General features: G+C 40.7%; 1 protein-coding gene across 3 annotated transcripts in view; it reads left to right on the top strand.

The window, feature by feature from the left end:
- The first annotated feature begins 1,078 nt into the window (after positions 1 to 1,078).
- fbxl17 (F-box and leucine-rich repeat protein 17) overlaps positions 1,079 to 27,602 on the top strand; it is a 298,794-nt gene continuing 272,270 nt past the window's right edge. Inside the window, exons 1-6 of one of the 3 annotated variants that reach the window (XM_074637127.1) lie at positions 1,079 to 1,632; positions 3,881 to 4,389; positions 5,412 to 5,792; positions 5,963 to 6,085; positions 7,247 to 7,504; positions 8,523 to 8,654. In XM_074637127.1, coding sequence (XP_074493228.1) covers positions 3,901 to 4,389; positions 5,412 to 5,792; positions 5,963 to 6,085; positions 7,247 to 7,504; positions 8,523 to 8,654 — 1,383 coding nt within the window. In that variant the 5' untranslated portion in view covers positions 1,079 to 1,632; positions 3,881 to 3,900. The remainder of the gene's footprint in view (positions 1,633 to 3,880; positions 4,390 to 5,411; positions 5,793 to 5,962; positions 6,086 to 7,246; positions 7,505 to 8,522; positions 8,655 to 27,602) is intronic. The other 2 variants (XM_074637128.1, XM_074637131.1) reach the window with 2 other exon arrangements.

Raw genomic sequence — 27,602 nt, forward strand, 5'->3', positions numbered from 1 at the left:
ATAATGCAGCTCAACAGCATCTTCCATATTTCCCTGTCTCCACACACACACACACACACACACACACACACACACACACACACAGTTTGTAATGCAGGCTTTCTGTTAAACTTTTGAAGTCTGAAGTCCAAACCAAGACAAACCTAGTGACATCATCAAATTTAATTAGAAATATGCACCATGTATTATCAACTGAAATAATAAAGGTAGCCTATTAAAACATTAATACAGGGTCCCTAACCAAGACACATAAAAAGGGAGTTTTATACAAAATTTTACAAATTTTTACAAATTTTACAACTCATCTAATAACCCCAACCTGGGGGCCTTTGGGTAGCTGCCCACTTTTCCTTGTTGGTAATGCTTTGGGTGTTTGGGGTGTCTTTGAAACAAATAAACATTTGGATCTGGGACAAAGACTGGAATGTAATCATCAATGCAAAAGTCTCAAATGTAAAAAAATATGATCATGCTCAAAGTGGTCCCAGATAGGCCTGCTTGAGCCAAAGTTTTAATTTTGAGAAAATATAAATACAATAACAATATATTCATACAAAAGATGCTCATGCCAGGGGTACATTCAAAAAACAACAACAATAAAAGCAATACATCTATATAGAGAAAAAGTAATACAAAATCAGAATAGATTCTCATTGGTCCATAATAAATTGATCAAACACATAGTTATTTTTGATTGCCTTCTATTTCTTAATGCTTCTTATCGTGGTGCCAAATTGTCTCAGTTCTTGATAAAAAAAAATCATAATTAGTTTTGGAGTCTGCCCGTCTCTTCTTGTGTATGTGGAATTTCCCCCAAAATAGAATTAACTGTACAAAAAACACAAAATCTTTTCCCTTCTCATTACCTTAAAAACACATAAGAATATCCTTTTCCTGAAATTGAATTGTTTGCCCAGTTTTCCTTCTTAAATAATGTTCAGAATCCAGCCAAAATATTCTGGTATACATACTGTACACTGATAAATTAAATGACATATTGTTTCTTCTTATAGTTCACAGAAAGTACTCAATATTAATTCTAAATCTCCAATGTCTTTTTTTGCTGGATGCATGTGATGCAAAATTTTAAAGGAAACTTCTATAACTTTATTACAAAGGAAAAAATTGTCCCCAACTAGCCATATTTTCTGCCAATTAATTTCTCCATAAAGCTAGTCCCAAATGAATTTTCCTGGAGGCAGAGTTACAGCTTGTATGCAATTCCTAATGTATTTATTAGAGCATTTATTCTTGGTACCGTCGACTTCTCCAAACTTGAGCCAAAGTTACTCTCAGCTTCACTTCTCCCACAAGGCCCTGTAGCCTGCAGCAGGCAGCAGGCAGCTTCATCCAGATCCAGCCCCCATGACGAATTACGAATCGGCCTCGTCGGCTTCCATCCCGCTGCCCTCTCGGTGCGGAAGTGTTGTCCTCCAGCTCCTCCAGCTCCTCCAGCCTCAGAGCAGCAGCCTCAGAGCAGCAGAGCCAGAGCTGCCACTGGTTGGGGAAACACTCCGCTAGTTCCATAGCACGTCTTCTCTACTGCCGGGACTTGTCAGCACTTCTCTCGGCCGTGCAGCAGAGCAGTAATATGCGAGCACCGTGCGGAGTGTGGGAGCACCGTGTGAAGTGGTGAGAGATGTTTCATGTTAGAGCTACAGCTACAGCTAACTTAGCATGGTAGTGATGGAGCAAGCTAGGCTGCTTCACTGGGTTAGCACTGGACCGTTAACCGGCTCCTCTTCTCTACAGCAGGTGGTCAATAGGTTGTTAGATTAAACAGAAACCTGTCCAGACACAACCCCAGTCACGTAAACACTACTATCTCTCTCTCTCTCTCTCTGTGTGTGTGTAACGTTATGCTAAACAAATGGCCACCTGTTCAATGTTTACATCTTGTCATTGGGCTGCAACCAGACGATGCATCGTTGCTGGGTCCTTGCTGAGCTTTAGTATGACAGGAACACATCTGCTCTTTAGTACTCTACCGTAGGAAACACAATCAGGATGTTAACATGTGACAAGTGATGGATTCACCATACAAATAACGTGAATACAAGTCAAATGGTTTCTACAGCATGGCTATAACGCTTGCTACTCCTTTGTTGCTTGATATACTGTAGGTTTAGGCTTAGTTTACACTCGAAATATGACATTATTTCATTATAATACCAAGCTAGGATGGCGGTGTGCACTCTAGTAATGTGTACTACATGGGGATAAGAGTGTAAAGACAGTGTTAACTACCATCAGTCTATTTTCAGCATCATATATGTTCCCAACTGTTTCAGTATTATATTACATAGTATTAGTATTATATATATATATATATATATATATATATATAGAAACTTAGAAACTTATCTCTTGCTTGTCCTTGACTCACATTTTTCTCTCAGGTCTATCATGATACTATACTCGCATGTCATTATGTACACTAAGTTATTGGTTGCTGTAATTGTTGCTTTTGTCCATACTGGTTGTGGAGGAATCTCTTTCTAACATGATTCCAATGTCAGAAATGGGGGACAGTATCCACCGTCGTTGTTCTGTGCAATAATGCCTTCGGAAGTTTAGCTGAAGATAATATGAGACTACAGCAGTCTGAGTCAGGCAAATCAAGTGTGTAGCTCCGGAAATTACAGTCTTTTTAGTATGAAAAATCCTCTTTGTGTTACTATTCCTTAGGGGTGTAAATTGCTAGTTTCTTCACGATATAATATTCTAATCGATCATTTGGACAACAATATGATATTTGCTGATATCAAAAAGTCTGCCACGCTACGATTTTGATTCGTTTCAATTCAGGGGCCTGCGATCATTATGAACATTTAACACTATCAGTTACATTTATATCAACTCACAAAAAAAAACTAAAATATGATTTGACATGGGCTCTTCCAGACATTTAAAATTATTTTTTTAATAAAAAGAATAAAAATAGACCTCCTGCTGTTCACTATAAAGTGCCACATTTAAGCACTATTTGAATGTTTAGGAAGGAATTGGATGGAAATGGTGACACAGACGTGCCATGGGAATTTCAAAATAAAGGCATATCTTAAAGATGACAATACTAATGTTTTCACGTTGCATCGGGGATATTGGATCGTTGATCATTCAATCCATATAACGATCCTTATCGATGTATCGTTACACCCCTACTACTCTTCCAGCTCAGCAAAATTACTCTCTACGGGGAAACACAAAGAGAGAATTTGCTTTGTTCCAAGTAGAATAGCAAGGGAAAATGATGTGGAATACTGCGATAGTTCTTGTGTATTTATATATACACACTATATTAATTTTTACCACCAACTTTACCATTTCCCCTATTTGTTGACGCAGGTCTCTATTATATGTTGATATTAACATTCAAATATTTCTTTTGCTACATTAAAAAATAGTTTTAAAATTATTGTTTCAATGTATATTTTTAGGATACGTGAGGCTGCTCTTTTTCACCACCACACTACTGAAGGGTTGACTGAAACTCAGTACTTTTTGTGTAATCGAATGCTTTGTCAGATCTTGTTTACGTACTCTTTTAATAGATATTCACTGACTTAACGGACAACTTTTGCCATGTTAGGTTTTATGTCTAGAAAAGTTCTTGTATGGTTGCTTGTGTTAAGACAACATTAAATCCTGCCGTGTTTGAGATATTTGTCTTGTTTTGTTAAATGAACAAGAAAAGAGTTTAAAAGTAAGGCGCTGAAAAAAAGCCTTGTTTTGGTATTGGTACCAAAACTCAGGTATTGAATTGACACCAATACAAAACCAACACTGATTCCCAGTCCTGCACTACTGTGATCCTCAAAGTCCTTAGAATATTCCTGAATAATATATTTACCAATGATTTGCCTCCTGTTTGTTCTAGAGTTTCCTTGAATCATCTATATGGGCCATCTTCTCTCGAAAAATGGTTACCGCCTGAAGAAAAGGACGCGCAAGTTGCATCACAGGAAGAAGAAGAAGAGGAACTGTTTCCTGCAGCTGCCTTGCATGCTCTGCTTCATTGTCCACAGCAATAGCAGCGGTCTTGACGACGACAGCGACCATTTGGAGGCCGGTGCCAACGGCAGCGTGTGCCGTCGCAACAGCATCACAGGAATCAGTGTTCCCGGTGTGGGTGGAGTTGGCATCGGAGCAGCTGCTGCCTCAAAGCTCGCCGAACGATACGCAACACTCGCATCTCCTGAGGACTGCTCCAAGTTCCTGTTGTCACCGCGGGAGCTGGCTATCTGGGAGGGCCAAGGGAGGAGCCTTTTATCAGCTGTTCCTGCCAAACTCATTCCACCACCAGTGTTGTTCCGAACCGCTGGGGTGTCTGTGACCGTGCCCATACCTGTACCTGTGCCTGGCTGCACCAGTGACTACACTGAGATGGTAGGTAGCTGCACCAACAGTACCAAACGTTGTAGATGGTGAAGATTCAGCATAGATCCAAGTCTGTACAGATGGCCTTAACAGCCATGATTTACCAGTGCTGCTGCTAATGGTTCCTAGGGCTGTCTAAGAAAGGTTACTAGTAAGTAGCCATAGGATTCTGACGGATAAATTATTTTTCCAAAAGTCCTTCCCCAGATGAATGCAGTCATGCGGAAGGATCTCCTAAAATCTTATTAAAACCAAAGAATATTTGTGAAAAATGATGATTTACACCACTGACAAACACTTCTGGCAGTGGCTAATGATCATTAAAAACTATCATTGACTTTTATCAACTAAAATGTGTTTGCTGACCAATACCGTAACTGAATAAGGGCAGCCCAACTGTTTCTTATAGTATGTAACAAAAATCCATTCAAATCAGCTGAAAGCTTAAACAGAAGTCCAAGTGTTTTATAGTGAAACATTACACAGTGGGTTTTTTGTGTTCTCAGGATGTAATAGCAGAATTGCTGGAGTCACAAGTCAAACATCACACTTGAAGCAACATTTAAAAAAAGAAAAACGGAAAAATGAAACTTAAATCAAAGGGCCACTGACGCACCATGGGTATGTGGTATATGCAGGCAAAAAAGTCCATAGTCCATACAAAGCTTCTGTGTTTCTTGTGATTTATTCATCCAAAAACAAGCAAGCAAACAGAGAAATCATGGCGTTCGCTGCCTCACTTGCTCTGGTAAAAAACCATAGGCCTACCCAGGTGCATGCCGGTCCTATATCTGCCTACCTACATATATAACCGCGGGTGCCCACAGTGTTACCCAATTCATAAACCAAACAAAAACAACAAATAAATAGCTCCTAAAGGTGCTGTTTTGATTGAATGTTCTTCATAATGTGGGCTGTGTAAGGTTCTTCAACACTGCAATCGTGTTTAAAGGCTTTACAGTCAAACCTGCCTTGACTTGCCTGAAGAAAATGGGATTCCACCTGGTTGATCTGTGTGTCTCTGGGTGCAGGTGTGTAAGAGGAAGTGCTCAGAGGTGCAGAGGTGCACCCCCTGTAAGCAGCCGCGCTGCGCCTTCGCTGCCCCTGACGGAGGGCTGGAGAACGGGGGAGTGGGAGGAGGCGGGGGAGAAGCCGCCTCGAACTCTGAAACTGGCCACTGCCACCTTCCCCTCTGTCCACTTCCCTCCTCTTCCGCCTCTTCTTCCTCTGCCTCCTCCTCTTCCTCCTCACCTGCTGATGGCTGCTGCGGGTTGGGTCTTCATGCTGATTTGCCCCACAGTTCAGACTCGTCCCCCTGCTGCCTGCATCAGTATGACGACTGCCAGGCGAGAAGTTCTGACGCTGCTGATCACTCAAGTATCAACCACCTGCCTTCCTCCATCCTTCTTAAGGTCAGAGATAAATTGGTGTTTATTGTACAATGAAAAATGCTAACATACTAAATACTTTGACAACTGAGCCACAGCATCTGAGTTTTTGTTGAATGGCTTTTACTAGACTGGAAGTGTGCATGCTGAATGGATTTGTCTTTGTGTATTACATCGTCTTTGCCTTCTTGCAGGTGCTCTCCCACTTAACAGTGAAGGAGCGCTGTCTGTGTGCCTCTCTGGTGTGTAAGTACTGGAGGGACCTCTGCTTGGACTTTCAGTTCTGGAAGCAAATCGACCTCAGTGGCCTACAACAAGTAAGCACAGAGAGACTCCACTATCTTTAGGAATGATTCTTTATTTACAGTAGAGCAGTACACTCTTTTGTCTTTTCAGTTTCTCACATTTTACACATTAGACATTTAGTTAATGCTCTGGCTTGAAATGAGGCCTACGGGTGCTTTCACACCTAACTCGTTTGGTTCGGTTAAAACAAACTCGGGTCCGTTTGCCCGGTTAGTATGGTTCGTTTGGGCTGGTGTGAAAGCTGTCAATCGAACCCTGGTGCAGACCAAACAGCCAAACCAAGACTGCCTGAAAAGGTGGGTCTCAGTTCACCTCCAAGCAGACTCTGGTGCGGTTCGTTTGTGGTGTGAAAGCAAATGGACCAACCACAGGATTGTTTGACAGATATGTGATTTTAGCATGATTTCAAAAGCTAAACTACTAATAAATCCATCTGCTGATTGTGAATCTGTTCAGGGAGTGATCTCATTGATCTGTATTTAAGGCCATGTATATAAGCACGTTAGCGCGGGTATTTTCACTGATTAATAGGTAAAAGCTGTAAAAACTGCTGTGCTTGTACCTGACTCCCTGTAGTTTGTCAGTTAAAATAATAATAATAATAATCATTAAAAAGTGTGTGACAGCGATCCCACAGTAATACGACTCATACATGTGTCTGTGCTCTCGCACCAGTCATCTGGGAGCGTGCAAAAGGGCTTTTGTACAGTCCTGTCTCTACCATTATTCATCATAACATGTGGCCGATTTGCAGTCTAATAATAGTAATAATGTTTATAATCAGTTATTAATCATAGAACATAAATATAAACACTAGAAGCATTAAAGTGTTGCATAAACTTCTGTCAGTCAGTGGTATTTGATTTCCCCATTTGGGTCCTGATGATGCAGGATGACAATCGGCAAAACTGTTCAATCAATGAGTTACCTGTCAGTCTGGGTAACTTCATGTTTACTCCTCTGGTTTGTTTGTAAAAAGTCAGTGTGAACAGGAACCGGATCAGAACTAAAATGCAACAATGTAGCTTTTTTCCATTGGTCCGGACCAAATGAACTGAACTAATAGAACTGCACCTGGGATCATATTTGGGACTTGTCATTTGTACATTATCCTTAACCTTTATAATGTTTCTACAGACTTTCATCTCTCCTTGTGTTCACCTGTCCCCCAGGTAAACGATGATCTCCTGGTGAAAATAGCCTCTCGGAGGCAGAATGTGACTGAGATTAATATCTCAGATTGCAGAGGGGTCCATGACCATGGTGTGTCCTCCCTGGCCTCACACTGTCCAGGTCTGCAGAAGTACACAGCTTACCGCTGCAAGCAGCTTGGTGACATGTCCTTGTCTGCCTTGGCTACACACTGCCCTCTGCTGGTGAAGGTGCATGTGGGCAACCAGGACAAACTAACGGATGAAGCACTAAAAAAGGTATCCATTAAAGCTCCAGTAGACAGTATATTTTTGGCATCATTGGGCATAAATTCCATAATAACCTTTCAGCATATTGTAATTCAAGTGCTCTGACAGAAAACTAGACTTCTGCACCTCCTCATGGCTCTGTTTTCAGGCCGGCACTGACTCTCCCCCTCTCTCATACACTCTCAATATTTGCACTATCTGTTTATATCATGTTTATTTTTGTTTATAGCTTATTTTGTAAATTGTACATTTTTATTCTTATTTTATTCTAACGTTTTATATATTCTTTTGTTATTATACTGTTTGTCTTGCAAACATTCTGATTCTGATTTTAGAAACATCTAGCATGTGACGTGAGACTTTGGCCAATCACAGGTCATTTCAGAGAGAGAGCGTTCCTATTGGCTGTGCTCCGGCTGGTGGGGCGCTGCTTAGTATTTCCTCAGCAGATCTCAACATAGCTGTCGACAAACTTTCTCATTTTACAGCTGAACCGTGCACTACAAGATGATTCTGAAAACATCTGAGGAGAGAAATAGGCATTAACGTAACAGAATATTGATTCATATTTGATCAGCGCTGCCTAGTTTGACCGTTTGATCGGAGTTCGCGAGTGATTGACTCGTGGCTCTCATAGACGGCAGCTGGACAGCAGACTCCAGATCAGCTCTGACTGCTTGTTTTCCTCCGGTCTGTGAAATCTTGCAGATGCCGTTAGGAACACTGAAGGACACCGGAGGACACAAAGAATCATGATTTTTTTTCAGATTACCTGTTTCATGTACTACTGTCAGGATATAGTGACCGTTTTATAAAAATAACTTTTTTAATCATATTTTCTCCATTTCTACCCACTGCTGCTTTAAGATCCAGAATAGAGACACAAGAAATGCAAAGCTTCCTTTTTCACACGCCCACCTCATTTGTCGTTTTTATTCCCATATGAAAAGTAAAGTAATACTCCAATAAAAATGATTCCAGTATTTAATCTTACATATACTCAATAATGTGTCATTCTTGCCTTCAGCTGGGAGAGCACTGCAGTGAGCTGAAGGACATCCACTTGGGTCAGTGCTACAGTATCACAGATGAAGGCATGGTGGCCTTGGCTAGAGGATGCCCTAAACTGCAGAGACTCTACCTGCAAGAAAACAAACTGGTGAGTCCCACACATCTGGTCTCATTTGTGCTTTTCCTTTCTGCTTGCCTCACGGTTTCTGCTCGTACAGGGGCCCAAGTGTCTTCTGTGTCTCTGTTTGGCAACGTGGAGTGTGCATTCATCTCATATAGGCTCTCCACAGGTACTTGTCTCTGCAGTGTACTACTACTACTACTACTGATATTCTGGGGTTATAAGGATATTGTCAGAGCAGTGTCTCTTGCATGTCTTACTGTTGGTTTCCGTGATGTTGGAGTCTAAGAATCCAAACCTGAAACTGTACCCGATGTGCCTTCTCCCAATAAGTGCACTGCCAGCTTGAAGGATTGCCAGGCAACATTACTGTACACATTTATGTATTTCAGTTTAGCCTCTCAGAATCAGTTGTTTTATGATGATCTAATCTAATCAAACCTTGGAGGTCCTTATCGGATATACATTTATTTGCAGTTTAATGAGGGGATGATATTTTTTGGAAACTACTGTAGCTCATTAATGCTTGAATATATGTGGTTCATATCAACACCACCCACATGTTTATGTGAATGCAAATATGTGAACGCATACATATGTTTGCTGACTGATGCCTGCATCAGTTAAATGACTAATCTCGTTACCGCAGCTGGTTTTGTTTTATACATCATGAGCATGGAATGACTTTAGACTGCTGAACAGCCCTTTTCATTTCCCCCCATCATATTTCTTTTAATAAAAACAGCAGGTACAGAAGAAAGTGATAGACTACTTTAAACCACCACTAGATGTCACTGTTTTCCAATTTCTGAAAACAGCCTGCTTTCTTTTTGTTGGCCACAGCTCGTTGATACTAATGCTTAGTTATGCACATCTCCTCCAAATCACAATCACATATCGCCTTTTACTTTATGAGTCATTTAGTATTTAATTCTACATAATTAGTCATCTGACTTGTCTGTTTCTCACCCCTTTTATTTAGATCTTCCTTTTCTCACTAATGCTCTTGCACTTCTCCCTGGAAATTTTTCTTTGCAGTCCGTGAGTGATTATGACCTTGATGAATTAGTCCGCTTTAAGTTGTTAACAATAGCTCAGTTTGTTAAAACCCCATTCATCAACTTAATAGTATATGAAATTAGCGATTACCACTAGGTGAGAGATTAATATTGCTGCTGATAACATTTCAGCACAGCAGTATCAATTTCAGACAGTCATTTTTCAGGCGTGAGATCGTTGCAGTTATTTTAGCTTCCTGTCATTAGGGTGGAGAGAAATGGGCTGAGCTTATATGGGAATTGTTATGTCTAGGTGCTGTGGTTGCTTGGCCTAAAATTGTCATTAAGTTTGGCAGGAATTAAGACAACCCAGAAACACGTACCTTTCATTTTTCCACAGAGGCCATTATTCTCTCTGACAGCTTGAAAGGTCCCCTCCTCCTACTTCTCAGGAAAAAGAAACTGATTTTGTGGCTTTGTGGGTAATTACTGTCTCAAAATCAGGCTGAATATGTTGGCACTGTGAGATCCAGAAATATGCATGAACGCTAAAAGATGCTTGTTCATATCTTGCTTTTGTACTTGTTTAGACTTGGATGTCAGACTATACAGGCTGTTGGCTTTAATGTAATAATTATAAATATTGTATCACATATGAAGAATTTAAAAGGGGACTCAACCATTTGTACTTCGAGGAACTTATTTCAACTCTGGGTCAGCTGTTTATAGACCAACTAAAAGGGTTTGAAGCAGTGTGGAAAAAGGCTTTTTCTGAAAGGTCTTTGCAAAAAATGAATGAACACTTATGGGACCATTGTGTGTGTTGGACCTTTATTTTGTACATGAATTGATCCAGGATTGAGATGGGCTTTTCGGTTTTTAGCGTGTTATAAACAGTCAAGGGACACTATAGTGAAAGACTATGTTGCCTCTCCTCTCCTCTCCTCTCCTCTCCTCTCCTCTCCTCTCCTCTCCTCTCCTCTCCTCTCCTCTCCTCTCCTCTCCTCTCCTCTCCTCTCCTCTCCTCTCCCTCTTGCGTTTGTGGTTTGTGTCTCTGTCTCTCTTAATCAATCACAGATGAGGATGAGCCTTTCACTCACTGTGATCTGCCCTCTCTCTCTTTCTCCTCCTCCAACATTGAATAATTGAATTGCTGCAGGATGTTTCTGTGTGGTCTTTCGCTCGCCCTCTGCCTTTTTCTTTGTCATGTGCACACCCACATACATTTTTTCTTTCTTTCCCTCCCTCCTTGTTGTCGTGGTTGTGGTTTCAGTTCGATGCTGAAGGGTGTTTTCTCTGTGTTAAGGCCATATTCAGCTCTGTAGATGGTTAAATTGCTTTCTTTGGGGGGGTGGGAGTAATGTATCTGAATAAGCTTGTGCAGCCTTAAGGAATACTAGCACTAACATTATTAGTAGTAACTCTGGTAATGTTTCTGTTTTATTTATTTGTTCCTATTAGAGCTGCAATGATTAATTGATTAGTTGTCAACTATTTAATTAATTGCCAACTATACTTGATAATCAATGTTGTTTTTTTAAAAATTCTCTGATTCCAGCTTCTTAAATGTGAATATTTGTGGACAAGACGGTTTAAGGACGTCATCTTGGGCTTTGGGAAACACTGATCGACATTTTTCACAATTTTTTGACATTTTATAAACCAAACAACTAATTGATTAATCGAGAAAATAAGCAACAGATTAATCAACAATGAAAATAATCATTAGTCGCAGTCTTAGCTGCTGTTAGTTAACTGTCCAGGAAGGTTGTGCAGACTTTGAGTGGAGATATGTTTGGTTTTCTGCTCTGATGAAAGATGTACAATTGTGAAATGTCTCACTGTTCCTTTAGTTACAAAAGACAGTTAAAGGACAATGATTATCATACTGAAGGGCACACCAGTTTTTTTTTTTTCTTTACAAATGACAAAAGTAGCTAATGCAATGCAGAGGATGTCTCCAGCAGTGACTAATGTCTCTACATTTTGTTTACAGTTGACAAATTGAGGCTTGCTCTTTCATTGCTTGTTAGCCCGGGGCCAAATCAGCCCAGGGCTACAGATAACCCTGGGCTAAGAGTGTGTTTTGTGAAAAGCAGGTGACTCTGGTGTCTCTGTGCCCCACTCCTTTTGACATCCACCCTGCATTCTTTATTGGCATTCATCCAGTATTTATGCCAGAGTTGGTTATATTGCACCAGTTGCCTTTCAAGGCTTGTTTTCATCTTCTGAAGTGTTTTTTTTCTCTCTGCCCCATTCATATTCTGTTCTCTTCCACCACCTCGAAGGGCAAAGGCTCTGAGAATAGCAAATTCCCCTTTTCCTCATCTCACTTCAATTTGCCGTAGGGGGGAGAGGCAGCACTGAAAGTTTAACTCTGAGTTCTGTCAGTTTCATAGACCAACTGGTGGACCAACTATACGCTGCAAAAACCTCTTGTCACCCATCTTTCCATGTCGGTAACTTTGCTCCAATGTTCCTTTCAATTAAACGCACATCGCAATCTGCAAACATTTTTGCTGGGGAAGCACTTTTCTCTTTTCCTCTCTCTTAAAGAAAAACTTTATCTGCTCTCCTGTCTTGTTAAAATCAAAGAGTGTGCACTTAATTTTCCTGCAATGTGATGGTAAGATTCTTCCACTGGCTCATCTCAAAGACATTGTGTCTGCACACACACACACACACACACACACACACACACACACACACACACACACACACGCACACGCTCTGATTATTTACAGTTTTAATTAGTCCAAAATGTGGAAATGTAAGTGGAATTGGAGATGACCTAACATAGATTACCATGTGCCCTCAATTTAGGTGTAATTACCACGCTGCATGTACAATCAGAGTTTCCCTCCTGTGCTTTCACCATGTTTTCCAGCTCTCTCACTCAGGCGTTTGGGATGTGTTTGTCTGTGGAACAACATGAAGCACTGGAAAAGATGAACTGTCAGAGTGAGTGGTGTTTCTTGGCCGTTGGTCAGCGGAGGAGGCCTCATCTCCAGCTCTGATTGGCTGTCTGTCTGCCTTGTCAGTAGTCAGTTTTTTTTGCTGGCAGAGGGAATGACAGCGAGGCTCCGCTGGTCCAATCAAACATAATCGCAGATTCACTTGTATATTGACATTAGCAGATATAATTAGCCAGATTAGATGGAGAGCAAAGACAAAGGAAGTGATAATGAAAGCTGTCAGTTATTATGGGATAGACCTTTTGACATAAACCAACACACACACCAAAACACACAGAGGCCTAGTTAAAACACTGGAAGCGACACACACATGGGAGCGGATGAATTGAATAGCTGCCAGCTGCACTGGCATCTCCTCTGGAAACTTTGTTCACGTATTTGACTGTAATTAGAGATAAATAGAACCACTCTGACCAGCCACACAACTACACACACATAAACAGTGCATTGTCCATCTCCTCTTCAACATCTCCCAAATCCCCTCCAGTCTTCATAGACAGGAGTTTAGACGTTTCAGGATGTTGAATGTCAGATGTTGTATGATGTATGTGTCACTGCTAATGGCACTGGGTTATGTCTGTCAGAGTGTGGAAAAGCTCTGCTCCCATCCAGAATTCCATGCTTTCATATCATCAAGAAGTCTCTTTAGTTTTCTCTCTTTGTCTTTTTGTCCATCTACATTGTGTCCTGCAGGGGGGATGACTAACAAATAGCCTTAAATAGTCTGTCCTCTCTTTGTTTCCCCTGCTTTTTCTATTACAAATATTTTTCATTGTATTTTTATTCAAATATTTGCTTTGATTTGATTGGCATCAGTAGTATTAATTATGTATTGCTAGTGTTTAGAAGTTATACAGGTCATAATTCCCTCTCTAACATTTGAACACATCATGATAACCTTATAATTTACCTTCACTCAATACTCATTTTTATTTGATATATTTTGAATGCATCATATTGTTAGCTCCGTTATTTAGCACTTTCAAAGCGAGTGAAATAGAAATAGAAACAGGATCTCCGACAGAAGTTCAGTTGCGCTGGACAGCGCTGCATCGCTCGCAGCTAATGTTTTTACTGTTGGGTTTCCGTTTCGTGTGTATCATGATTGCTGGAGCACGACAATGCAGAATTTAAAAAATATTAAAAAAATTGATTTCACAAATGTTTTATGAGGAAGGAAATGGTTTGTTAGACTACAAGGATAAATACATAAAATGTGTTCTTCGTGAGTAACACTGAACATAAACACAACCTTTTTTGTTTACAAGAAAACTCCACAGGGTTCCTTTTAAGTAATATTTTAAGCAAAAATGTCAAAGCCCTGGTTCCAGCTTCTCAGTGTCTGTATTTTTTGGTTTTCTTAGACTTGTATGACAATAAACTGAATGCCACTGAGCCTGACAGTTCATTGTTGACACTGGACACAGCAGTTGACAAAATACTCTACATTTACTTGCTTGTTGAGGATCTTTTGACCGCATTACATGGTCTTGAATATTTCCCCTTGGGTTTTGGAAAATTTAGATGGCCATTTCATTTGCGGTTTTATCTGACCTTTGATAGGCCAGACAATTAGTTGATTGTTAGTTGCAGCCCTAACTGTGTCTGACTCATTAAGATAAGGGCATGAGGTTAGTTTGTTAAGTAATAAACTATGTGAATTATACTCTTTAAAACTTTTATTTTCACCATTACGGCTGCTTACATTCTCAGTATGTAGTCTAAGCTAACAGCACATTCCTCTCTCCGATATCCTCCTCTTCATTTCTCTTTTGAAGTACCTCTGTATCGATCTGTGTCCCCAAAACGCTGCTCTCTCTGTATGTGTGTGTGCGTCTGGGGCGGTTGCTGATCGGCCTTTGCCTGAAAAGTAATCAGATGCATTAATGAGCTCTGACTTTAACTTGGACAGCCGGCTGCACTCAGACACAGACATCGTCGATATGTTCCCTCTGCCGTCTGCCCAAGAACAAAACAAGTTTTAAAGGGGAGAGGAAGAAAGGCAAGAAAGCCAAAGCACTTTTGGAAATGTGAGCCTGTGAAGTGTGCCTCCAAAGTGATATTTCACCTTGCTACCTTTCTTTTCAACAATACTTACCCCGGGAAAAAGATTCAGCATCAACATTTGGCTTTTTTTCCTTGACTCTATCAATAACACAAATGAAATTACTTTTTGAAAAAGACCTTGGAGTGGCAGGATGCTCACTTGGATTCCCCGAGTGGCTCATAGAAATGTTAAAAGTGTTAAACTTGTGGAAAGAAAACAAAGTCAAATGAATGACAGACATTATGATTGAGAAGTGGGAAAGCCAATATAGCTAGCTCTCTATTGTTGAAGTGACAGAATGCCAAAAATGACAACGATTATGCCAGAGTCAAATGTATTTGTTTTGCAGGGCAAAAATGGAGCAGCTTAAGTAGCGAGGGAAACTTCTGATGGAAATGCCTACATTTCCTTTCAGTAGTAGTAGTTTTTACTACCAGAAGTTACACTCAAAACGTTACTGTCCTATGCACAGAGAACAAGTAAAACAAAGTCAAATGATTAGTTTGCTGTCCTCTTACATCGACATCCATGAAAAAGATATGTATAACGTTGTAAAATAGAAAGTTAGAGGATCCGGGAAGTAAGGCCTTTGGAGTGGAGCTGTTCAACAGCTCTATAGCCTTGGGGAATACACATATAAATAGTAGAATCAATAGTCGTAGCAGTATATTATGGTTTATTTACAGTAGGTGCTGATGTGATGCTGTTTTAATGGCACCTTTACATTCTTTTGTGTCTAAGTCAAAGGTAAACTCCCGCGGGGTAGATCACAGAATATTGACACAGTTTTATAACCTTTTTATTCAGTACTATTTTACCAAGTATTTTAACTTTTTCATTTATGTGCTGTGTCTTTTTTTTTAGAATGACAAGAACCTAATTCAATATGTCGTTAACTTCAGCTCTAAAATTGCTGGCAAACCACACAGATATCTTTTGCATAGCTTAGTACTGAAAAGGTCCCGAAAAAGACACACGATCATCAATTTCCCCCAACACATCCGTTATGATTACTTTACATAAATGCCATCAGGAGTGTCTTTTTAGATTGCCTGTATGTAAAACAATGAAAACAAGGTAGGATTTGTTTTTTTATTCCAGAAGCCATGAGACACAGTGCAAGAGATGTTCACTTTACTCAGTGTAAATGTTGATAAATGCACTTTTTTTATGTATTTTACATGTGCCTCCAAGGAGTTGGACATTGTTATCGGATTGTGTCGGCTTGGCCATTAACTCTTCTTCTTTTCTTTTAATCTTTACGCTTTAATATTTTGTATTTATGGGTGTGAATGAATTGTTTTGAGTGTTTTTGGTGTTCGTACACCTGCTTGCCTCAATTTGCCCCTTGAGGAACAAATAATGTAGATTGTATTGAATTGAAGTCAAGTGTGAAGGACGGTAACTTTGGATCACAGAACAAGTGAAATCACTCATTAGAGTACTCTCTTTCTGAAATTCTAAATGTGCGCAGCAGCTGAAATGTGCACTGCTGTAGTTGGTAGATGTGCTCTGTTTTCACCTGCAGAGGGTGCAGTAGGACTGGATAAGGGCAGCAATATACAACAGTGAGCCAACAGGCAGCTGGAAGCAGCTAAGTGTTCCTCTTCCTCTTAGACTGCACGTAAAACGTCCCATCTTTGAGGATATTAATAAATATTTGAGTAACACAAATCTTTCCTCAACATTGTATTGTTCTTTGTGGTTTATGTGCCTGCGACAGGTTGTAGAAAGTAACATTCACAAGAAGTACTTTAAAGTCTGTTTGATTTGGATAAAGATGATGCTTTATAACCTGTTGATACTTCATATATTCTGCACAAATAGAAGTGTGTAAAGTGTGTGGTTGATGTTTGCACCTTTCATGTCCTTTGACTGGCTTGTAATTGATGTTAGAATTTGAATACTATTGAAATGAAAATAAGCATATTCTTCTCACCTGTAGTCAGAATATGTGAATGGCCTTTGCAGTGGTAATACATAATCTGTTAGTACTGTAGATGTTGTAGCAGCACTCATCTCCGTGACGTTATCAAGCATTCGCCCGCAGCTACCAGAGTAGCAGGAAAAGGTCTGAAGAATGTTAATGTGAATGTGACTTCCATTTCTATTCCTTCTCTGTTCATTGCTGCTTCCTCTGGCTGAGCACATGGAGCGACTGCAGCCTGAGACGGAAAGAAAGCTGAGATAAAACCCACTTTTATTTTTTCACTTCAAACATTATTTACTGGGTGGCTACGCAGGCTGTGCAAAATGTATCCTACCTTCCAGCTAATAACTCACTGTTATTAGATTTTATAAGACGGCACTTTGTTGTAAATATGAAAAAGGAATACCTATGATGGGTGAAGTTATATAAGGTGATATAAGTAGATTGATTAGTCGATTAATCCGTTAGTCAAAAGTTTGTTATTGTTTCAACTTATTGTTTCAGTAATTTTTTTAAAGCAAAAATGCCAAACATGTGTTGGTTCCAGATTCTCAAATGTAATGATTTGATGCTTTTCTTTGACATAAATGATAATAAACATAGTATATTTGGGTTTTGGACTGTTTGCCAGATAAAACAAACAATGTCACTTTTGGCTTTTGGAAAAATATAATATGATAGATAGTTTACAGACATAACTTTTGATAATCGATTCATCGTTTAAGTGATTTTTCAAGCAAAAATACCAAACAATTGATGGGTTGAGTTCTCAGATGAGAGAATTTGTTGCTTTTCCTGGTCTCATGAAGGGCTGTCAGATTTTCACTACAGGATTATCAGCCAAACGAATTCACAATAACAATATTATCATGATATTTATAGAAAATAAAATAATAATAATAATAATTATAATAATAATAATAATAATGCTATCAGTCAAATTCAGCTTTAAAGTTGTTTATTGTGCATTTTGTCTCTTCTGGCAAATTAATAACACTCAAAATAGTGTGTGCAGGTGGAGAGAGTCTGTTACCATAACTGCATATATAAAATGATTTAAGAGGTGCTGGATTATTTACACAATATTATCATATGTGTATTATTAACATGATATCAATATTTATTTTTTAGATATCACGGTTATTGTCAATACCAGTATATCGCGACACCCCTAGTCTCATGTTATAGTAAATTGAATATTGTTAAGTTTTGGACTGTTGGTCAGACAAAGCAAGACATTTAATGGTTATTGTGATGGGCATTTTTCACTGTTTTTGTTTTTAATTTACGTTTTCTAGAACAATCGAGAAAATAATTGGTTGACAAATAAATAATGAAACTCTTCAATAATTGCTGCCCTAGAGCTTATTGTGTTGTTAGTCCTTCTGTTTTCCTTAAATCTAGCTTGTTGTGACTTTGTGTACATTTTTAAACCCGTGGTTCTTTCACTTAAAGGACAATTACAGCAACTCTGAATGGGATGTTTTGTCAGCTGGTCCAGCCCTGCTAACCAGCAGCAAGTTGGAAAGGTTTTGGCAACACAACAGCCAGTAACTTTTTGACAATCAAGTTAGGTGAAAAAAAGAATTGGCACCCATTTAGATTCTCTTGAGGGCCAGTGCGGGGCTCTGACCTGGCCAGTGTTTAAAGAGCATTGCTCTAGAGGCCCTCTGTTTATCCAGCTCCAGACAGCAGTAGCTTCTGACACCCGGCCAGGGATGTCACGATGATTCATGGCCCTTTCCGACACCTCGCTCACGCCTTTACTCTTCTTAATCTCTTTGCGCTCTTTCCCTTCCTCTCCCTCTCCCTCTCTCTGATGATGAGTTTTCCTTTTGTTTGAGAAGGGCAGAAATGATGTCATCATTTAAAGCAGGAGCCCGAAGCCAGGAAGGAGGCTTCGCCTTTTAGCTCAGTGGACTAGTTTGTATGTATCATGATGAATAGCTCTTCTTGGGGATTCACATTCTGTCCTGTGCTGTGGAGAAAAGACAGAAGTGTAAAACAGAAGCCTACTGAGAGAGAAACAACCTTTTTTCAGCTTATTTTAAACTCTTTTTTTATCCTCTTTTACGTTCATGGTCCCGCTACTCATCCCATCACTCTCCTCCTCTCTCAAACAAGCCATATCCTCCCTCTGGATTTCTGTCTCCCCATCTGTCACCCTCTCCTCCCGTTGTCTGTGTCTCTTTTTGATTGAGAGGCCAAAGCAGCTCTAATCACTGACTTCATTAGTGATGATTGATAAGAGGCAGAAAGGTGTGTGTCTCTATGAACGTCTATAGGTGTCCATTTGTGTGCATGACCCATCCCCTCCTCAACATTTCCCCTCCCGTCGACTATCTCACCTTCCACCAGTCGTCACCCCTCCGCTTGCCCCTGTGATGCATTCGGGGCCGCTGATGGCAGCAGCAGTTCAATACTTGGGGTAATGAATGTGTTTAATAAGCACAGTGGGTCGATGGGCTTAATGAAGGTGTGACAGAGGATGGGCCTGGAGAACGCTGCTGTAATGAGACTCTAACGAGCCTCTGGGGTTAACGAGGTCACGCCATCATCGGGATTCCCTCTCCTGTACACTTTCTGTCTGTCTCGCTCTGTTTTGGCCTCGTGCTCCAGCTCTTGCTCTTGCGCTCGCCCTCTGCCTTCCCTCTCCTTGTTTAGTGCACTACATTTCTTTGTCACTTGTGTTTTTGGTGTTTTATTCCCGTCCCTCTCCTGCCCTGCCTCTATTTGCCTACTATACAGCGCTTCCCTCTGTCTTCTCATTATGTTTTTCTCTGTTTCTGTCCTTCTCCTACATACGGCTGCCTGTTAGCCTCTGTCTCGCTGCAGCTTGTCCGTCTTTTCAAGGACGACCAGGCTGAGGAATGTTGGCTAAAATGCTCTGGGGTAGTGTGAGCTCTTTTTTTCCCTTCTGAGAAGCGGGTTTCTAAGAGGCCTGCCAGGCTATTTCTGGGAGCTTTGGAGCCTTTTATTCTAGCGGGTCCTGACTCTCTCTGTTTCAGAGACTGACAGCTGCATATCACGCTGCTCCACTTTTATTGTTGTCTTTCATAGAAGTTTGAATATTTGCACATTTTTGTTTAGAGCTAACTGCATGACACTGCAGCTCATTTAGCTGCAGACAACTTTTTGAACAGTTCATTATTTTTCACTAATGTAGATTTAAGTTACTGTTGCAACTGATTGTTTGAACATCAAATATAAAATTGATTGATTCATGCTACCTCTAAATACCACATAGTAAAATGCAACTGAACAGCAGTATTTGCTTTCCAAATTGGGGTTCATTGCTATTTTAGGTATGTGGGGAATGTTGGAAGTTATAATTGAATGTACATTACTATTATATACAAACAGGAAATGATAAAGTTTGTGGCAATTAGTGGGCAAAATGTAGAAGTGCCATAAACGTGTATTCTATCTCATAGCCACCGGTTGAAAAAAGAAGTCTGATTGTATAGAAGTCTATGAGAAAATGAGCCTACTTCTCTCTTGATTTATTACCTCATTAACATTGTTAACATGAGTTTATGGTCTCAATCGCTAGTTTCAAGTCTTCTTCAATACAGCATGATGTTCATTTAGTAAATTATGGTCCCATTTAGAGTCACATAGACCATAAAGCAGGGGAGGCTTTAGGGTGGGGCTACCTTGTGATTGACAGGTTGTTACCACGCCGTTGTCCGGTCTGGGAGTTGTCCGTGTTTTTGTCTTACAGCTTTAACCCTTTCAGTGTGTTTTCTGTTCAGGAAAGTTAATTCTAACCTTTTTGGTTGCCTAAAAATGTCTCATTTAGAGTTTGGTTGTACTTAGCTCCACCCTCTCATGTCACTTCTGGTTGCAAAGAACTAAGATGGCGACGGACAAAATGATGAACTCAAGGCGTGAAAACGGCAGTCCACAAACCAATGGGTGACGTACAGTCTATGGTAGCAACAGAAGCTGAAGTTAAAATACAGTTCTACAACTGTAAAACGTTTTAAACGTTCAAAGTATTCATTTTCACACAGGATTTAGTTTGTTTTGGTATTTGTCAGATGCTTTAATAGTACGGCCATAATGTGGCCTATATCTTCAAAACTAGAAATAACTTGACTGGTTTTCTCAGAGAACTCACAAGAGAAGGGATGGGATTGTTTGTGTTCTTCTCAGGCTGCTACAGTTGTTGCTGCATACAGCACAGAGAGAAAGAGAGAGGGAGAGAGAGAGAGTTGCTTGTTGGTACAGTTGTGCTCTGGGAATAGCTTTATTTTGACTACTCCTTCCATTGGTGAGGCTGGTTTTTACCTACTTTCTTTCCTGGTGGGTTCTCTCCCTTCTTGCTCTGCTGATGGACTTGCGAGGGAAGTTGGTTGGATTGTGAGTGAATAAAGGATTCCTGTTCAGCACAGCACAATGTTGTTTTCCCCCACTCCATACTACTGAAGAATATCAAAGGTGCTGCTGGGTTTCATAAGCTTCTGAGTTCTGCTGCTTGGATTGGATATCCACTCTGGCTGTTAAATCCATGTTTTCAGTTGATAATTGACTGGTGGTTGTTTAGGGCTGCAATTTATCTGTTTTTCCCATTTTTCTATTTAATTCTGTTTAAAATACTTTTTCAATAGATCAGATAATTACTTACTTTATAAAATGTAAAAAATGGTCGATTAGCATCATCACGTGACGATTTCTACATTTTTCTTGCTTACTATGATAATATATAAATTTTATAATTTCATGAAATGGAGAAAAGGAAACAATTGGTAGCCTTTTGGGAAGCTGTAATCAGCAAAAATAGTTGAACTATATAAATGACAGAAACAATCATTGTTTGATACAAATGAAATGGACTTTGCTATATTATATGTTGGCAACTTTAAAGCTTCAGTAGGCAGAATGTTTTTGGCATCATTGGGCTAAATCCCATAATAACCTTTCAGCATATTGTAATTCAAGTGTTCTGAGAGAAAACTAGACTTCTGCTCCTCTTCATGGCTCTGTTTTCAGGCTTTAGAAAATCTAGCCCGTGACGGGAGACTTTGACCAATCACAGGTCATTTCAGAGAGAGAGCGTTCCTATTGGCTGTGCTCCGGCTGGTGGGCGGTGCTTGGTTTTTTCTCAACAGATCTCAACATGGCTGCCGGGTCACAAACTTTCTCATTTTACAGCTAAACAGTACACTACAAGATGATTCTGAGAACATCTGAGGAGAGAAATAGACATTACAGTAACAGAATATTGATTCATATTTGATCAGCGCTGCCTAGTTTGACCGTTAGGTCGGAGTTTGCGAGTGTCACGATATAGTCACCGTTTTATAAAAATAACTTGTTTTAATCATATATGCTCCAATCTCGCCTACTGCTGCTTTAAAGGAACAGTTTATCACATTTCGGGGATCTATTCACAGAAATGGAATATAATATTAATTACTGTGTTTTCATTAGTGTATAATCACCTGAAACTAAGAATCATTGTGTTTTTGTTAGCTTAGAATGAGCGGGTCCTCTTCACGGAGTCCACCATGTTGCTCCTTCATGTTTCTACAGTAGCCCAGAACGGACAAATCAAACACTGGCTCTGGCGAGAGCCTTGTGTGTTTTTACATTACCTGAAGGCGGCCGTAGTTCTCCAACATGCTTGTGGAACTGCGGTAACGTGAGCCGCTGTCTGACTTGGGTTCCTCCTGAAGTAGTTATTATGGTAAGCATGGCCTCTGAACGAGATGAATGGTGTTACCACGGTCAGTTTTGCGCTTGGCGGCTCCCTTGGAAAGAGAGGAGTGAGCGGAGGTGTACTCAGTTGTTTGCAATCTGCAACCACACCACTAGATGCCACCAAATCCCACACACTGTACCTTTAAGGAGCGACGCCATTTTTCGGCTTCTGAAAGATAGTTTATTTATTAATATGTAATGTATCATCAACAACAAAAAAAGAAGGCAGTGTTCACAAAAAAAGATAAAAACAACAATTTATGACTTTTTTTTGTATATTTCGTAAACTCGCACAAATCAGTTTGAAGCCCTGCCGTCTGCTGACTTGATCAAATCCAAAACTTTGCTTGGTGGAAATTTACAAATATTCATTGATGCATGTCATTATTACCCCTTTAGTTGGAACCCTGTCAGCATGTGTGCACATGTGTCTACACAGCATCACTAGCTTGGATTGAAGTCAGCAGCATGCCCGCCACCTGTTGAGGCAGTACCTGATTTGTATACAGTAGTCTTTTATCTGTAATAAATTCTCTTTATTTCTACATTTATGTGTTTGCCATCTGACGAAAGTGCCTGAACAACAAGTGTCTTCATCACTTGTCATATTTTGTTGCACCGACGGGAGCTTCTTTTTCCAAACAAATTTTTTTCATCACTTTTATTTTCTTTCACTTCAAATTGACTTCACGTGTCTCTTTAGTGGTGATGGGTTCATAAGAGCTTTTGTTATGTGTTTCAGAGCATTTCAATCAATCATATCTGTAATGTGAGAATTTCTGCTGCTCAAAGTTGCAAAAAGACTATACCTTTCTATTCAGAATAAAAGTCTGTGTTTCTTTGACTGATATTCTGTAGCTCTGACTTTGAACTTTCTGGTTCAAACTAATTTGTGTTGCTTGTCCAAATATTCTTCCACTTGTCCAGAGTGGTAATATAATCGATTCTAATAATGTTAAACTCTGCAGTAGTTTTCCTCCTCTCAGCCATCAGCACACCACCACCCACTCCTGTCTTTGAGAGGCAGCCATTACTCTCTGCTTCCTCTGCCTCCAGCACCAGTATTTCACCAGTGGAAAAGTGTGACTTCCTGAACCTCGCATTTCTTCGCCTGGCGTTGCCAGAGTGCAGCACCGTTATGAGATATAGCATAGAGACAAGCAATCGATTAATGGTGCACTTAGCCAGGCTAATTAACAGCTATGTAGACGTGGAGAAAGCATCAGGCAGCATCAAGGAGGTTGTTTCCCCATCGCAGAGACCCCGGATAACCTTTGAAGCACAGATCAGTTTACAGCATGGTTTACATGGCGGGTTGCAGGTCCTAGCAGCTTCATAGACACCTTGCACATCGCTCTGGGTGAACTTTATCAATGGGAAGGATAGCACAGGTCATTGAGGTGAACAGCAGTTCGATTGACATTGTTGCTACTGAAATGAAAACACATTTTGTCTGTGGCTGTTTAGGACAACTCTAAGAAGCTGCTTTTGGATTGCCTAATGAAGACCTTCTGGTTAAATATCAATGAATCTTTTTCCCAGTGCACAAGTTTTATATTTGTCTTTTAAGTCTACTTGGTAACAAATTAAACTTGTGCATTTCTACCTTGTTTTTCCTCATATTTTTCTCTCCTCTCCCTCTTTCTTCTTGTCGTTCAAACTGCTTCTCTCCTTTGAGAGTGAGAATGACATGAACAGCAGATTTTATTGTCACCTGCCACTCCAAATCCCGCTCTCCCTTCTTCCTTCCTTCCTTCCCCTCTCCCTCTCTCTTCTTCTCCCTTTGCTCCCCTCCTCAGTTCCTATCAAATCTACCTCCAGTGTGAATTTGGCTTTGCTAAATTAGCTCTCAATTAAAAGTGAATTTGGTGAAAATGAGCATGCTCTAGAGGGCACAGATAAAAGGGAAAGCAGAGCCGAAGGGCCGCCCAGCTGCCCGGGTGCCTGTCTAGCTGTCTGGCTGTCTGACTGTCTAGCTGTCTGACTGTCTAGCTGTCTGACTGTCTGGTTGTCTGTACCCGGCTGCATCGTGTATTTCGGCGCATGCAAAGTAAGTTATGTGTGTTGTTGAGTGAAGGCATCTGATTTGCATTTAGATAAATCCCTGTAGATGTTGGGTTGTCATTGAGATGCAGGGGGCTGAATCCAGTGGCCACCTACCCAGGCACGCACTGTGCGCGTGCATGCGTGCGTGCGTGCGTGCGTGCGTGCGTGCGTGCGTGCGTGCGTGCATGTGTGTGTGTGCGCTCTTAGTATGCTGTACTACCTGGAGCATTTGCCCCACTTTTCTAGACAGCGGTGGTGAAGCGATGGAAATATGAGGCATTACTGGAATCATAGGTGTGTTCACGTGTGTGTGTGTGTGTGTGCACAAAATAAATTTGTAGCTGACATTTCTCTACCTGCACATGACTAAGAGTAGGACTAATAAGAACTGACTGTACGCAACTGGAAGCCACTTCATCCCATTAGACATACTTGATACCGTACGTTAGAAAGCAAAGTACTGCTGAAGGTGTGGCTGCCCAGCTTTCACGTCTGTCCTTTATCACTTACAATTCAAAAAGATTCTCTTAGCTGCATGTTAGGAACCATTAGGAAATGAGTGGTATGCAATGTCCAGACGCTGACAGTTTTCATTTTTTATTATATAACAACGCCCCCTTTGCTAGTTCAGTTCAGTCCAGTCAACTTTATTTATCCCAATTAATTTTTACATCCATACATAAAACAGACAACCAAGAATTAGTTAAGCCAAAGGAAACATATTAAAGGCATGGGGCAGTTGGAGGGACAAGTTACAATAAGAACCATATAAATACATAGGAATATAGCAATAAAAGCCAAAAATAAAATCAAAATCAACAATACATAAGAACAGCATATCTTAAGATTCCTCTAAATAACAGTCATTTCAAATGGGTATGGTCTGTGTTCAGCAGCTTAATAGCAGAAGGGATAAAGGACTTGGAGTAACGATTTGTTCTCCTTAAGGGCACATTATAACGTCGGCCTGAAGGCTTCAGAGAGAATTCAGCCCAAAGAATGGGATCTGGTTGGCTGATAATTTGTTTTGCTTTCTCAGCCACCTGTTTCTCCCAAATTGTGCCCAAGTCCTTCTGCTAAACTCCAGTAATCTTGGAGCACACTTTGACTATACTATTTAGACTGTTCTTGTCCTTCACAGACAACCTGTTAAACCAGCAGGTAAAAGAAAAGGTTAAAAGGCTTTCAATAAAAGAATGGTAAAAGATACATAAGATCGTATCACAGACATTAAATGAATGTCTCCACCTGTAAGGTGTGTGTTCTTCGGTAGGACTTCATGTTGAATGCATTTCCATTCCTTACTCCTATATGGTGATGCATTAAAGCTGCAGTGGGTAGAAATGGAGCAAATATGATGAAAACGTTATTTTTCTAAAACGTTCACTATATCCTGACAGTAGTGCATGAGACAGGTAATCTGAAAACAATCATGTTTCTCTGTGTCCCCCGGTCCCCCGGGGGACAATTATTAACTGTTAACCGACAACATTTGTGCCTCGTGCCAGCTGCAGGAGCACAACAGACAACTGAGAACCCAGTTCACCGTCCGGGAGCGTTAACTTAGCAGCCACGCTGCTGCGTGTAGTATCGTGCACGCATTCAGCCACTTTCCCAGTAAAAGTCTCCACCGCACATTTAGTTTAGTTTAACGATAGTGATTGCCCAATAAACAGTGTGTGTTTGTTCTACGTTAGCAGCTCTAGCATTGCCGGAGGCTTCTTGCTCGCCGTCGCCGCAACACACATACAGTCTGTCAGCGCGACGTAACTTCAACGAGTGTCCGTGTGTGTGTTGGCGGTGACTGTGAGGTTGTTGGTGGCGTTATAGCTGTGAACGTAGGTGTAGCAGTGTGTGTACAGTTTATTTGTTGCTGAATAAATGCTACGAAACTACAACTCCTCTGCTCCGCTCAACTGTGCCGGAGCAAGCCTGAGCCGGAGAGACCGGAGCCGACTTCCTGTATCCTGCAACTCCGGCTCCGCCTCTTAAGGTGGGCTGTTAAGGTGGACCAGCTTGAGCTGCTCAACTTTTTAATTAATTATAAATATTTCTTTTAACCGTTTTAACCGATAGCGTTAATCGGTTAAAATGCTTAATGTCGGTTAGCGGTTAAACGGTTAATTATGAACATCCCTACTTCCTTCGGCCAATTGTTGTCTGCGTTTACTCCGTGGTCTAAAGACCTGCTAAGATCGGGCAAATTAGTTCACTGACGTATGAAAAAGCAACATGACATGGGACGAGGGCTGCTGGTAGAAAGAAACATAGTCTGCAGCCTGTAGTTCAGTGTGCTCGCCCGTTTCATCTAAGAAACACGTTGAAAAAAAAAAAATCAACCTTAGGTTTTGTCTCACTGCGACAGTATTTACTGCTGCGTTAATGTACTGATGCACGTTGGATGTAACAAATGAAATGCAGAGGAGTAAAATGAAGCTAAGAGCGTCTGTCCTTACAGTAAATCACCTGTTGAGTGTTTGATGGTTATTTATTTTTGCTTTAGAACGTAACCGCTGTGAAACAATCCAAAAATCTTTTTTTTTTCCTTTCTCATTAACAGCACCGCTGCGCTGTCTGTCTCTTCTACAGCTCGGCCTCTCAGCTTGTCGACAGCAGAGCCTAACTTTACTTTAGATGTTATCAAACAAAGAGAAATCCTCTCCCCTCGTCCTCAAATGGTCCTAAATCGATATTAGTGGATTTCCTTGTTTTATGAATGAAGCATTACACGAGTTGAAGCAGCGGCACGGTGTGTGTGTTTGACCAATCGGCGACGGCCATCCCTGCAAACTCCAACCCAATTATTCCTGTACTTTCAGAAAGTACTACCCCCTGACCTGGGCATTTTTTGACCCTGGTCCCCGTGGTTGAAACGCAACGAGTTCAAAGGTTCGTACTTCTGGGGGAAAGTTTCTGCGGCTGAAAGAGGCTTTACAGGCTCTGTTTTTAGTGTCAACATTTTTAGTGAAAGGGTTCCTACCTAAACCTTGAGTAGGTATCAATTTCACCAAAAGTAGCATCAAGCCATCAAGCGTTGGATCACTTGTTGTTGATGTCAGTGTTTGGGCCGGCGGTGCGGTTCAGTACTTTAGGTCTGTTGACGGATTGGCAGAGGGGGAGGCGGCTTGCTGCTGATTGACAGTCGGGGCTGAGCGTGGGCAGATGGGCTGTGGTGGCTGTAAATATGAAGCCTGTGTGACAGGTGAAGGTCAGTGTGATGGGAGGTAGAGGAGCAGCTGAGCCTGGTGGGAGGGGGATGTTCTCTGTGTGTGT

Source organism: Sebastes fasciatus, chromosome 6 (assembly GCF_043250625.1).
Source record: "Sebastes fasciatus isolate fSebFas1 chromosome 6, fSebFas1.pri, whole genome shotgun sequence".
In the NCBI taxonomy this organism is placed as follows: domain Eukaryota; kingdom Metazoa; phylum Chordata; class Actinopteri; order Perciformes; family Sebastidae; genus Sebastes; species Sebastes fasciatus.